General features: G+C 38.6%; 1 protein-coding gene across 2 annotated transcripts; it reads left to right on the top strand.

Moving 5' to 3' along the window:
• The first annotated feature begins 1,066 nt into the window (after positions 1-1,066).
• On the top strand, positions 1,067-13,814 carry LOC110068602 (putative skeletal organic matrix protein 3). Of its 2 annotated transcripts, none has more exons than XM_020775999.2 (11): positions 1,067-1,919; positions 4,483-4,691; positions 5,088-5,217; positions 5,315-5,430; positions 7,417-7,583; positions 7,921-7,952; positions 9,053-9,066; positions 9,670-9,730; positions 10,277-10,380; positions 11,001-11,079; positions 12,148-13,814. In XM_020775999.2, exons 1-11 carry the CDS (start codon positions 1,634-1,636, stop codon positions 12,357-12,359), a joined length of 1,410 nt encoding a protein of 469 aa, XP_020631658.2. In that variant the 5' UTR covers positions 1,067-1,633; the 3' UTR covers positions 12,360-13,814. The 2 variants fall into 2 exon arrangements, with proteins under 2 accessions (XP_020631658.2, XP_020631659.2); XM_020776000.2 differs by lacking the exon at positions 1,067-1,919 and adding an exon at positions 3,957-4,187.
• Positions 13,815-15,379: the final 1,565 nt, after the last annotated feature.

The raw sequence follows: 15,379 nt of genomic DNA, 5'->3' as shown, positions 1-15,379 counted from the left end.
TTTCCTTGTGTAACAGTTGACTCGGGCTGCGCCCTCGTCAACTATCACCCAATAGAAATTCGATCGAGCTCATAATCTAATTGCTCAGTAGACAAAAACCATTTTACAATGATTGAAAATTGGCTGACGGGATACTGCGATAAGACAAATGTAATGGCAGCTATATGTGCTTTTTTTTTTTTGGTTTTAAATACAGTTGTTTTGTTTCGTTTTTTTGTTTTTTCTTTAAAAACTTAGAAGTATCTTTCGATCTTTTTTTCAACCAGCTCAAAGATTTGTATTATTGTTTTTTTTCAATTTCGTAAAGTACTGATAATTATATCGCCGTACAATAGTCGGGGAATTTTGTCGTGAAAAGGAGTGAAATTTTTAATATCATACCCAGCGAAGCATGTGGAATAAGTTAAAAGTAGATATTACAAATGAATTGGTCTTTTCCCGTATAATTATTATAAAAAATGAAACGCTAATGCAACTCGAATCTTTGTGAAGGGTACTTTTTCGAGTATGACTAGTACTTGAAAAAGTCAAACCTCAAAAGTCATGTTCATGATGCAAACTTCAGTTAATGGTCTCGTTTTATTAATGGGGTTTCTTTTGTTTTGTTTTTTCATTCTTTTTAATGTTTTTTTCAGTATTATTGAAACTTACTAAATGGGTGCACGGAATCTTTTATTAAAACGGTGCTGTTGTAATGGGTTATGCATGCATGGGATTGTGCTGTCAAATTGAAAATGTGTGGTAGAAACATTCTGTAGTCGTGTCGTGGCAAAATCGTTGAAAACTATAATGGGTTCTTCAATAATTCACATAAAATTTTAATCACAACTTGAGCACTGTGAAGCCGCCTTTTAACTCTTGACAGTGCTATTTTGTTGCGTTTTGAAAACGATAGTGTGTTGCAGTAGTTTCGTGACAGTCTTATTTTATACTTTTATTACCCTTATAAGATGCGATATGTTTGCTTTGAGATTTTATCAATGTTTCTTTCAAGTGTTGCTAGGTAATATTTCCGTTGAAATTGCACATGCTCAATATTGGAATAAGATAGATGAAATTCCTGATCTATACCTTTGTTGCTTAGGTCGAGTTGTCGAGGAATTAAACAAGAAGATTACAACACTCTCTCGCTAAAACTCACTGTTAAAGAGTAAGATATCTCTTTTCTTGCTTTCAAAAATGAACTTATCTCAAAATGAGTTGTGGCTTTTTGCTTGCACACGAAACTAGCGCAATATACAGTCACGAATATCGCTTTAAGATTTTCTTTTCGTGTCTATGCAATTTTAAAAACAATATTAAGCAAATCAAAATGTGTGCGATATTGCTAGTTCTCTAAAGAAAAGCTTGGGTTTCCATTAAAATAAATATTCGATTCTGTGCTATGTATATCACACTCTAAACTGAATGAAAAAGAAAGAAAAACAAACAATGGCTTGTCTGCAGGTAGCGAGAGAAAAAGCTACTTCACTCGTGCATTGAAAGGCGTCATACAGTTTCGGTGTTTTGAAAAAAATCAACAAACTCGCGGAGAAAAACACTTATTAATACTGCACAAGTATTTCGACAAGATTGATTCTCGAGTCGCCTTTTACGACAGCAACTCCTTTGGTTCAAGAACAACGCGTGCAAAATGATGGCTTGTATGTTTTGGAAAAGAGCCTTCGTCATTCACTTCCTGGTGGTTTTGGTATTGATGAGTGTCTTTGGTGGAACCAACGCACTCTGTGTTATACGGAGTGATGTTGATGCCTTCTCTAATCCCGATACCTCGCCTTGCAGCCGCGTCGGTTGCAGACGAGTCCGCGGAGCGAATGGCTGCAAAGGTGGAAGCTGTTGCATGTGCCAGTGTAGCCACAGGAGGCCGAATTACCTCATCCACCGTAGGGCGTGTGTACAAAATGATGAACTAATAGGAGGTAAGGACAGTCAAGTTAGGTTTGTTCTTTGTCTAGCTAGAGATTGAGAGTGGCTTCGTTTGGCCATATAACTTTGAGCCCAGATCAAGGCCGAGGGTTTTTCTCCAGGTTCTCAGGTTTTCCTCCCACCGCAAAAAGCAACACTCCAAATCTCAATTCAACCAGGATAGAGGACACGCGTGAAAACCAAGGCTGATGTGGCTTCCTCTCTAAATAGTTTAATTAATTTTTTAAATGCGTGAGATCACCGTGTTACGGTTTCATGACTGACCGTTCTCATCCAATTTAGACCTTGTTGAAATTTCCATGAGTAGTGTACGCTTTTGATCGTTTGTAAGGAGCAATAGTTGTCGGCTGTCGAAGAAAGCTGTGGGTCATCCAGCTCCCATCGTTGAGTCTTGTTAACTGTCATCTCGTTTGAACTGGCTTTTAAAGTGCTGTGCTCTACATTGTCTCGCAATTTTGTTCCGATTCAACTGAAGTTTTTAGAGAATTTGCTTGATACAATATCAATATCCCAATTTACGGCGTTAAAACTGTATGATACAAGAACATGATGCCGTAAAGCGCTAATCTGTTTATTCCTAGCTATTGGCTTCAGCTAATGTTAAGCATGACAAATAAATCATATAAAACTGTATGAATACAAGTTCGGAGGGAGTTACAAAAAGTGATCTTTCTTTGTATTCTCAAATCTGTTTTTTACTTGCTTTCCTTTCTTATGGTAACTTTTAAGTTTATGGCATAAAGTCGCGGGCCCTGTGCTTGCGAAACACGCGGAAAAATCAGGTGAATTTTAAAGTGAATAAATAGATTATAAGATTTAGAGAGGAAGCCACATTAGCTTTAGCTGCTTTTTAAGTATGTGGGTCCTCTGTCCTGGTCGAATTAGAATTTGAAGTGTTGGTTTTCGCATTAAGTGTGCAACCGTAACCTTTATGAATTGGTTATTATTTTTACAAATGTTGCATCCACTTACAACAACAAAAATGTTCCGTTTATAACGCTACAAGCATGTCATTAACTCAAACAGTTTGATTCTATCTCCCGTAAAAGTGGTGGAAACTTCCTTTTCAACGAGGCTTTAAGGATAAAACATTTCTGATAAACGTGTCAGATAGTCGTACTGTTTTTGAGCACAGTTTTCAATATCGTTGCGGGTTATTTTGAGAAATTTTCGCACGTTACTACTCTGGCCGACGTTACGTAAACTCCATTTCGCTACCTCGGCAATTTTCGAACTGACATGTGTGTCTTCGAACATGCCATAAAATTAATTTGGTGAACTGGCGCGCACGTCGAATGTGTAAAGTGCGCATGTATTTTTGAGTCGCAATGAGGACAACCGTCGATTTAGGTAGCCAACTTTTACTTACATAACTTCAAATTAAAGAATACCTTCTGAAATTTTCTGATTAAGTTTGTTTTCGATTTACGACAAACGAAAAGCAAAATAGGTTTCGTAACTGACTTCAGCGACAGAAAGAGAAATATTCATCTGAAACGTATTAAAAACTAATTAATTAATTAATTAACTTGTTAGTTATAAAATTGTTTTGTGATACTTGCGAAACTGATTTTGATCATTTTCATTGTCAGTTCAAAAGCAATGATTTGGGCTTTCCACAGAGTTAAACTATTTATTATCAAGTTTTCTTTACTAAAGTGCTTAGCATGGGAAACTAAAATAGGAAAAAACAGAAAATTTTAGACAGCTTTTTCAGATGTAATGTAGGCATGTAGCAATACTCTTAGTTATTTCAATTCTAGCAAGGTGCCTTAGAAAGATGGGATTTGTATTTCCGAATGATCGTCTCATTGTAATTCATAACGTTTGAGCACTCGGCTAGCTAAAGAAGGCAAAAACTGACTCAATACGACTAATCACTTTGCTGCAACAGTTCAACCCCTCATCAAAAGACACAGCTAGTGCAGATGCTTGTGATATTCGCTATAGGCTGAATAACCAGCCGACAATGATCAAAAGGGCAATATATATATATATAAAATTTGTCACGTCCCAATTTTCGTAGACAGAGATGGAACACTATATTTTCGTCATGCTAAGCGCATGACTAATTCAATTCAATTCAATAGCAGTTTATTATTTAATACACTTAGCTTTTCAAAGCTAAGTTCCTGTAAGTAACCAAGTTTGCCCAAGAAATAGGAAACCTAGCCGGGCTAAAACCACCCAGTGCTGAATTATCATGGCTGAGCTGAGAGACTGGTAAAACTGACATGGGCGAGCACAGCATGCTGCGCAAAGTAAGGCTAAAATGGAGAGAGATTTTTGTTGCTTTATGTCCCGCAAGAACCGAAGGAAATTAACTAAGTAAGTACACGCATGACCCACTCGCGTGAGTCGCTCGCGCGGCTTTTCCTGCGAGTGGGACGTCGGAGATTCTAGCTGAAAAATTCTAAACTGATGGCGTAGCTCAGCAGAAATCTGTTCCTGTCATTGGTTGTTGCTCGGTTACGAACTACCACGAACGTGCAGATTACAAATCACAGGCACTAAACTTATTTCTTGATTAATTTCTTTCCTTGTTAAACTGTGTAGATTGCGATTTTCGTCCCACGTCTTCAGAGATCGCAGTTGTAGACTTCAGTAAGGCGGGGATTTTTCTGTTTGATGGTGACGCTGATGGATGCTACAGTGGATTACGGGTCGCGCAATGGTCTTATCGGTTGGATAAACCGAAAATGATTAAAGAACAACCGAACAACTTCATAGTCAAAGGTGGAGGGTCCAGCAGATGGTATCTACAGGTACGAAATTTGAAAAAAATGTTTCAGCAGGTACTTAATTTATACAGCATTATAAACAGTACAACATGAAATAAAAGCACTGCGCAATATCTTTCATTTGAATGGTCACTCACTAGGGTTTCATCCACAGACTTGAAAGTTAGAACCATCTTGTACAGCATAATAAACAGTGCCACACGAAGGTACTGCTCAATAGCTTTCATTTGAATGGTCACACACTAGGGTTTTATCCGCAGACTTAGAAGTGAGAACCACCTTGTACAGCATAATAAACAATACCACATGAAAATACTGCTAAATAGCTTGGTTAAAGGTGCTAGCGACCCTCGACTGTAAACAGCCAAAATACGCGTAGGCATATTTTCACGTATTGTTTTGTTTTGTTTTGTTTTTCAGTGGAATAAAGGTCTTGACGCAAAATATTCTGGATTGATTTTGAAGTTTGATTTTGCATGTGTCGCTAAGAAGGCTTATTCAAGATCTCAATGTCTGTTGGTCAAATCGAAAGGAAATTATACTCTTTCAGGTATATATGTCTTCTTTATGTCTGTCTTCAGAAACTCTTGAAAAATTAGCTTTGGTAGTTTCCTATTCACATTCTTTCTGTGAACTCTTTTCTCCAGAGGCACCAGGAACCCCACCACTACAAGTAGTTCCCAACGATGTTGCAGTAGATGTACATGTAACAGGAAGAAAAGTTGAGCCGACTGCACGGATTGAGAGAAATGACACAAAACCTGTAAGCGAATAATGTCACACCAGTAAGAACAGTTTTCAGAACAGTCTTAGAATGTAGGTGTTACTTCTTGTTAGTTTTTTTTCCTTTTAACTAACTAATATAACGTTTTTTGACCAGTTAGCCAGCCTGGCTGATTGTCATACATTTGTCCATTTTAATGACCTTTATGCCGGACACATGTTGTAACGTGGCAACGTTATGCAACAATTCGCGTAACATTGCTGACGTAGAAAGCAAGTTCTTATGTTTTCAATTCGGTGGCCAATACTAAGAAGGATAAACAGTGACTGTGTATTCCTTTCTTTCATAAAGAAAAAGAGTCGTAAAAAATAAAACAAAGTTCGTTGCGTTTGAGTGAAAGAATCGATGGCCAAAAGGCAGGAAATGACTGACACCTGTGCTACACCATTTTAAGGCAATATTACAGATAACGGACAAACGTATTGTTGAAGTTTTTGCGCGCAATAATATAAAGGATGAGTTTAAAGGGAGACTAATTCTGTGGCATTGCGCACGATGTTGCGCGCAATTCAGAAAATGCTTGTAATATTGCGCGCTGCTTTGCATCGTGCCTGTGCTGTGCTTGATTAACTTGCGATACAAAGACTGTATGTCTCTAATTGAGAATTTTCTTTATTCTGGAGGCCCGACTGCTTTTCTATGTCCTATAATTAATATATAGATTTAGGCCAGCCTAAAAGCGTAGCTCCTGAGCCGGGTTGTTCAGAGCTAAATAACCCAGGAAAAGGTAAAATTTCGATTTGATTTTTGTAACTTTGCGTTGAGGTTTTCTATATATTGTTTGGCCTTCTGTTTTGAGTTTTAATAATCACTATACACACAAAACAAAGCAGCAAAAAACACTTGTATAGAAGAAAAAGTTATAATTCGGTTAACTTTTAATCCTGGGTTAGCGTTAACCGGCTTCCGAACAATCCTGCCCTGTTTTCAACAATTTAACCTCAGATGAGCCCGCGATCCAATTGAAAACTAGCACTTGATCAGCGGTCAACTTCAAAAAAACACGCGACCTCAATGAGCTTTAAACTTGAGCCTGCGATATAGTCACGTGATACTTGTCAGCGGATACCTTGTTTTGACAGGTATCAATTGATCATAACATGGATGTCCAATATCAAAGAAATACACGGTAAATCAAGGCTGCATGTCTCAGTCAACGGATTATTTGGAGTATGGCCGCCATGTTGCGCGACTCCGTCGTCGTCGTCGTCGTCGTCGTGCGTACGCGCCCACGAGCAGTACCGCTAGCCATGATAACCATGGGAAAATCAACTCATGGGTTTCCTTTTCTTTCCTATATGAGTATGGGGCTCCGCTTGGCGACCCTTCGGGCCGCCGGAGCTCCGTTATAAGGAAAAATTATATTTTGATCACGTAAAGGAACTCAGTCATGGCATCTGGAGTGATTTTAACCAAGTACAAAATTACCTTTAAATTGAAGGATTATGTAATATGTATTATCACAAGTAACTTTCAACTTTATTGTCAATTTTCACTCGTGAATTTGTGCGGTCGGGAATCCTTATGCGATATAAGGCGAGATTGCTGTCATCATTTTGTTAGCGAACGGGACTTTAAGCGCGATGCCCAACGAGTTTGCCAAGCAGAAAGGTCCCTGATGAGTCCCTTAGCCGGGACGAGACGAGCTGCGTAGGATTAGCCACGAACAGTGTATTATCACAAGTAGCTGTCAACTTTATTGTCAAATTGACGGAGACCTAAAAATGGTTTTACTAAAATCAAAAAACTTCAAGGAGATAATTATAAACCATAAAGGATCGAGGATGGCTAAAGATGGAGAAGATTAACAATTAGGATTACAAGCGACGATCTTAAAAAAAATTACGCTAAACTTTTCAAGATGAGGAAACCGTTAACTACCTCTTTTAAGGAACTATAACATGTATGCCACTCGTATTACAAACTCTACATTTTTTATTGCATGCTTTATTATTGTTTTTCAAGGACAATGTCAACAATGTTCATCCTGGAGAAACTGCTGCAGATACCGAGAAGAAAAGAAAAACCGTAGAAAAGAACAACAGTGTTGTAGTGGTCGGTGTGTGCTTGTCCTTAGTGGCGGGAATCGCCCTCGTTTGTGTTCTGGTATTGAGAAGAAGTGGGTCTACGAGGTAAGGATTATTCACAAAAATCATACAATGAAAACTTATTTAAATAACGAGGCAAAATGTCTTCTGGATCTGTCCGACCGTCCGTCTGTCAGTCAGTGGGTCATTCCGTCATTCCGTCATTCCGTCGGTCCGTCAGTCCGTCAGTCCGTCAGTCCGTCAGTCCGTCAGTCCGTCAGTCAGTCAGTGGGTGTGTCGGTTGCTCGGTACGTCAGTCAATCAATCGTTTATTTACTCACGTAACGTCTTAAAGCTGCGTGGCTCTTAGTTACATTACTCCTATCTATTCATTTCAGTGATAACTGTTCTTAATGAGTACGTAACTATTCTTTAATTTTAGACCAAAAGGCCCAGGTAAAGCTGGAGCTCGAGGTGAGCAAAAATGACAACTTTACATCAGTTTACCCCCAAAAGATTCCTTTTTTTGTAATATCGTGAACATAACATAGTTCATTCATTCAAAGCACTTGATGCCTGTCCATAAAAATTTAATGAATATGGATTATTGACCAGGCTTGTTCGGTCAAGATGGCTGGATCTTGGCCAAGTTTTTTTCTCTTTTTATTCGTGATTATGGACTGAGACGGAGTCGAGGGCCATAAGCACGCAAAAAAAAAAAAAAAACAGAACGAGGCCAATATCAAGCCATCGTGACAGAACAAGCTTGGTCAATAAAGGATTTATAATGTGGAAAATGAACATTATTTTCTTGCTGGACACAGCGGGTAATCCCGAGGTGACAAGATAGCGCCATCTTGCCCACTCGGGTAGCCAATCACAAAGCTGGATTCGGTTATCTTGCCCGTATACAGAGCGAGCATATAATAAATGAGCTTTCTTTTTATCCACTTGATTATGAGCTCGAGATTTCAATCGCGTGATCGGGCATGATAGTTGACGAGGGCGCAGCCCGAGCCCAAGGGCGAATAATCTAATTATTTTAGTATAAATCTACTAGTCGTTCAAAATTTGACTACTAAATTATCTAAATCTTCTTGACAGACACTTCGAAAACGCAAAGGAGCGGCCGCCAGCTTTTTAATAACCACACACTGCTAGGCTACTCACTATCTACAACAGAATCGAAATAGTGAGTAGCGCAGCCACTAGTGAATGGCATTCGTGTTGTCAAGTAAATTATGCTAACAGCGTAAGGCAGGATTATCAGCCTATCTTAATACCCTTCCCCCCCGGGGGAGGGGGGGGGGACGTTTAAAAGCTTTTTCGCTGAATAACCACCGCTTTCTGTAGTTTTTTTCCATATTGAGATTTGTTTTATTGAAAGATTTCATAACTTAACCGTAGGTGGAAGCTCGTTTACCTTGAACTTGGATAATAATCCTGAACCTTTCTAAATAGCATGAACAACCTGTCTGAGTCTTGCGAATTTTTCTATGGATGCTTTTAACTTTTTCTTTTAAATTAACTGTCATTATTTCATAATAATTGGCTTTTTTTTCTTGTCTTTGTAGATGCAGGGTACGAGGTAAGACAATTGATTTGTTGACTTTGCTGAAAAGTTAAGTAGCATTGCTTTTTGGTTTACTTGCTACTTTTGAACGACGGAAAATATTCTTGAACACTGTTGGTCTTGTTTAGTTTTAACATGAAATGCTTATAAACCAGTGGCTCTTCACAAACTGAAACATGATAACAAATAAAATGTAGTAACTCTTCTGTATTAATTTTGGGAACACGCACGGAAATAGCTCGAGGGTGCTGGAAGCAGGAAGTTTGCGACTACGCGCTTCCAAGTCCCTCCCCATCTTTTCAACAACAACAACAACAACAACAACAATAATAATCTTTATTTTCCTTCATTTTAAAATTTCATGTTATTTAGCCCGTGGATAGCAAGTGCTAATCTAGGCGGGTCATTAGTACGTTGATAGAGAACATGGGGCTGCTTGAAAGCAGTGAATTTTTCTAAAGGCTCCAAGGCACAATTATCGTTGTTCTTAACTAAGCCCTATGAATCCAAGCTCCTAAGAAGCACTTCAGAGGTCTAATGAACTACCCCCACCCCCAGGCACCCCTCCCTATTGTCATTCTTCTCATGGATGCCTTTTTCCCTTGCTATTTGCAATAGGAACCCGTTGACCCGGCCTCCCGCTATGCGGTCGTGAAACGAAACAGCAACCAGTCCTTTCGTAAGTCTTCCAGCGTTGTTGAGTTCAAGAACAATGCTTTTCCCTCTGTATGTCATACCTGTACGTACCAAACTGTATTGTTATAGCTATGTAAAGAACGATGTACGTAGTCTTAACGATCATATTGTACTGTAAGTAAGTATTGTGCTGTAATATTATTATTTCCTCTTTTATTTGTTTAGTTTTTTCCTATGTATATTGTGTTTGTAAATCAATTTAAAAAAATGCAAAAAGCGAAAAAAAAAACAACAACAAAAAACAACAACAACAGCAACCTATACGTACCTTTTTTATAACTGCAGGTCAACAAAGTGTTTAACTTGATAGATTTCCTCAACGCTGAAGTGAGCACCAAAAAACACTTGTTTAACTAACTACATAAACGGGGACAGAAAGTTAAATAACTCTTGCTGTCCACAAGTGGTCTAGACGGGACTAGCAGACTTGTTTCGTCCATACGGGCGTGTGAGTTGCATATGGACAGGCTCGAGTGCTCTGTCTATGATTAATGTCCATCCATATATGTTATGTTCTTAATTATTACAGAGAACGAGTTTTACGATACAGATTGTGTGCTGTCGATCGAAGGACCAACTGCAACAACCAACAACACGTATCGATTGGGTCCCTTACCACCTCTGCCCCCAGAGGTCAGTTCTAACAAGCAAACATTAAACATGGGATACTGCTTGTCAGCCCCCGGTTGTTCAAAAGTTGGATAACGCTATCCGCTGGATGAATCACTATTCAAGGGATAGCGTGGTTTGTTGTGTTAACACTTATCCACTGGATAGCGATTTATCCGGTGGATAGTGTTATCCAACCTTCGAACATCCGGACCCTGTTCTTTATTCTTCCCGTCGTCCACTATGCGCGCATAATATTTGTATTGATTTCTCCCTAATCTACACGGTCTTTATTTTTCAAGAGAATTTTTCAGCGGACACACTTGAGGAGAATACGTAAAGAAATCTCGGCAAAGGAGACTTGACAATGAAACTGAATTTCCGATATATATCTCTTTTATTATTATCATTTTAATGTATGGATGGGGTCCTCTGCATACCTCCCTCCATGCTGAATTGGCGATCGTTTAAGAGGGAAGCTTAATTTAATATTTTTCGGGCAGGGATTATATGTTTTTTCGAGCTACCTACAAGAAAACACGAAGATTATTGGAAATGGAAAATGTTTTTTTCAGGAACTTTAAAAACTTAAGAACTTTAAAAGTCTAATTTGTTTACTGACCGCCATTTTAAAATTGTTTTAGGAAGGCATATATGAAGAGCCAATGATTACAAGGAATGTTGGTTACCACGGGCTAGGAACGGAAGCTCAAGAGTCAAGTGGTTAGTGTTTGTTTTAAACACAAATTCTACACAACAAAACCTGAAAAAAAGGAATAGCACTACATGAGAGTACGGATCAATATCTTTCGTCTCGATGGTCACTCACGAGGGTTTCATCTACATAAGTTTAAAGATGGAACCACCTTGTACAGTGCATAATAAACAGTACCACATGAAAGCATGCTCAATAGCTTTCATTTTAATGGTCACACACTTTGATCCACAGACTTTAGAGTTAGAGCCACCTTGTACAGCATCAATGAACAGCAACACATGAAAGTATTGCTCAATAGCTCTCATCTGTAGGGTCACGCACTGTTGTTTCTTCCCCAGACTATGTAGCAACCACGTTGTAAAGCATATTAAACAGTACCACTTAAAAGCAGTGTATGAGTGGTCCCATACTAGGGCCAGTCTATTTACAGACTTCGAAGATAAAATTACCTTGTACAGCATAATAAACGATATCAGTGCAAGTACTGCTCAATATTTTTGATTTAAACGATCACACCATAGTGTTTAACTCAAAGACGTCAAGTTAAAAGCAGCTTTTACTGAACGTATCTTCTGCATAAAATTTAAACCATCTTGTAATGATGAACAGTACGACTGGACTTGAACTAGTCAATAGCTTTCATTTTAATGGTCACACAACAGGGTTTCATCCACAAACTTAAGAATTAGAACGACGTACCTGGTACATCATAATAAACACTACCACATGAAAGCACTGCACAATAGCTTTCATTTGAATGGTCACACACTAGGGTTTTATCCACAGACTTAAAAGTGAGAACCACCTTGTATAGCATAATAAACACTACCACATGAAAGCACTGCTCAATAGCTTTCATTTGAATGGTCACACACTAGGGTTTCATCCACAAACGTAAAAATTAGAACCACCTTGTAAAGCATAATAAACAGTATCAATGGGACTACTGCCTAATAGCTCTTATTTGTATGGTCACACACTAGGGCTCACGTTGACAGGCTTCAGTTTCGAACCAGGTTTCACTCTGGAAGTGAAAAGAATGAATTGTAACCAATCATTTCATATTATTTTAGAGCAAACAAAAGATGAGCCTGCAATTAAAGAAGAACCTCCTCCAGTTTATAACACCCTGGAGCCACCTTCGGACGAAGAAGATGATTACGACGACACAGCCGAGCCGGCAATTGAAGAGGAACCTCCTCCAGTTTATAACACCCTGGAGCCACCTTCAGATGACGAAGATGATTATGACGACACAGCTGAGTCTCGTTGCCGTACAGTGTGAAAGAAAAACATGGCTTTCCATCCTTCAAATGAACAAATAACTCCATTGTAATCATAGATTAATCAACATCGAGCCTCGATAACTCCCTTTCGCTAAGGCCTCTCTAGGCAAAACTCTTTTTAATGATAATCGAGTGAAGGCTGGGGAGAGAGCAAACAGCAGGCACGCGGGAATGCTGGGAATAAATAGCCTATCTATCGAAAGTATTCCATGTAATGAGGTTAAAATTATATATTGTTATGCAATATTTTTATACTATCATGAGTTGGCCAATCAAAGCACAGTATTAGCCATGTTTAAAAGTAGAGTTGGTACTTCTGTTTTTCTCACATGAATAGATTTCTTAGTTCCAGTTTTAAACCTTAGTTGTAGTCTTACGTTTTTAGCTTTTACAGCTATTCTGTATTTTAGACATTTAATGTAGTTTAGACTTTTATCTTTTAGAGGATCCTCTAGAAAACTACTTCTAAGTGATTGGAGGCCTCCTCTTAAAATATTAATTGAATTTAAATTTAATTAATTGTTCATGTCACCAAAACATTTATTGTTGCTGTAATTTCCAATTATTTTTTACTTGCATATTATCTTACTTTACTATTATTTTTTTCTTGTCTAGTAGATATATATATATTTTTTGTTTAGACCAAAGCGACCAATAGTGAGAAAACAACCTCAGAACATTCAAGTTTTGTCTTCGTTGGGTTATGCTGAGATAGAAAAGGAACATGGATTCCATGCAGATTTGCAAGAACAACTCACAACAATGTTGCGAGATTCAGACAAAAAAGTCCTTCTGTACTGAAGCGAGCAGGGGTAGGGTCAGTGCACGCTACATAGTACGTGAGGGAAGGGGTGAGGCTGAACAGACAAAGCGAGACAAACCAAAACTTGTCAAAAAGTCAGTATTTATGAATAATGAGGGTGAAAAAGATTAGTTCGAGATTTAGCGCGTCTAGAAATGTTTCTAGCGTCTAGCCAGATACTTCAACGCAATGACAAGGAACAGTATGAGGGACTCACAAATCATCTGTCGATCATCAGTTGAAGGAAACCGTTTGAAACATTTTCCATTCTTCGAGGTGTCGCTGAGCCAGCGGTTTTCTCCAACGTTGTTGCTAAGCAGGATGACGTCACCTTATGCTCGTGCTCCGATTATTAGGCCATAATTGTAAACTTTTATGTTACCTTGGAGACGATCGACTCGACCACTACAGCAAAAATTGTCGCAGAGCAAATGTACCATGAGTCTGTAGTCACAGTATTTGATATTCAAATTTTGAGAACATCTAAATACCTGTTTATTCAGAAGATTTATAAAACTACGTTTCTCCATTGACAACAATCCTTCACTAAAACAAAAGAGATACGATACTCTTGCTTATAATGTGCACCTGCATGAACACACATGATATATTCCTAAACTAACACAAATAAAATATAAAAACAATGTAGAAAGGTACTTTATGTATTTATTTTCCTATCTAACCCTAAAAATCATAGACCGAGTTGGACTCCAGTCAGACCTATTACCATTACTTATCATGGGTATAACATTAAGGTAATTCCATCGAAATCAGGAGCCATAATCGGGGACGGAGACCGTAAGTCTTGGGATCCGCGCGCACCTATGATATGGGACAATTTTTCTATTTTTAGAACAAATTGCGCCATCCTGACGTCATGTATCCGCGCGGATCCACACACATGTCGGGGGCTCTCGCGTGAGAGTTGCGAGATTCTCTGGCGTATTTTTCACCGTGACGGTATTGAATAAGGCAGGGAATACGAACCAGGGCGCTTATATGTAGTTTTATGCTCTGAGTTAACGGAAAAGGTGGGTTTTTCAGGGTCGAAAACAAGACTTCAATCTCGCGCTGGGAATGAATAATAAGATCTGCTCGCGCTTGTTGTAAGCTTACGCGTTTGTTTTTGCGTTTGTTCTGACTTAAGAATATTGCAAGAAACTCTGTACTCTGGTATCGAGTAAATTTGTGAGTTTCTCAGACAATGGTTAATCATAACCAAAACCTGTTTTGATGGTTTCTTATTGTTTCTGCTTGTGTGGTGAGTTTGCAAAAGTTTTTGAAAGGAAAGTCTGACGCGTACAATTAGCTCATTTGCATAGTGCAGCTCGCGCACTTTCAAGTCCGAGTCGGTGTTTTCAGTTGTCAGCAAATCTTGACAAAGATTTCTTTCGTTATCTTTTGTGCTGAGATGATTCAACAAATTTCACGAACGCAAGAAAAGGCTACTAACATCATGTGTGTTTCTTCAACATAAGCATAGTGAAGTTTTACACTGCGAAAATGAAAATAGACAAGGAGTTTGATAACTCGATCAACAAAATCGAAATCGTTATTCGAAGTTGATTAAAGAAAGCGTCATCGTAACTTTGCTGATTATTTCTGCTTTATTCACATATTTCCAGCTTAGCTTTTAATACGTAAAGTTATTGGGCCTTGATGAAACATCAAGCGTTGCTTACAATTCAGGTAAAACTCAAACTAGCAATTATTTTGTTTTACTTTTCGGTCGCGATAGACTGGCAAATTCCTCGCAAGCGTGTGGTAAGAGGAGCTAGGAAACCATGAAGTCCTGAAGCTCTGCTATATCTAAATATATCTAACTAGTTTTTTGCTGTGTAATGGAAAAGCTGTTAATCTTCAACATATGTGAAATTTAAAGTGGTGTAATGTACAGCTCATGTAAAAGAAGCATCCGTCGGAACACAACTTGGTCAGCGATATATATAAGTTTAAAGTGGAACATACCTAAATTCGACACGGTCTTGCTTCACTCAAACTGGAGCAGCTTACGACGAAAATACTTAATTAAGCAAAATTCCAACAGACGTAAACGCGTTGAGTTGTGGGCCAAAAACATGAAAAATTTCGGGAATTTCGGACGCCATTTCCCCCGCGCGACATCCGCAGAAATCCTCGCAGCATGTACGCGCGTATGCCGCAGGCGATGGCGCAATTTGTTCTAAAAATAGAATTATTGTCCCATATCATGGGGAC

This window comes from Orbicella faveolata, unplaced genomic scaffold, assembly GCF_042242905.1.
Source record: "Orbicella faveolata isolate gen_17 unplaced genomic scaffold, um_ofav_v1 contig_4, whole genome shotgun sequence".
NCBI lineage: Eukaryota > Metazoa > Cnidaria > Anthozoa > Scleractinia > Merulinidae > Orbicella > Orbicella faveolata.
Note: the sequence above shows the minus strand (reverse complement) of the source record. Positions and strands in the feature narration are given on the sequence as shown.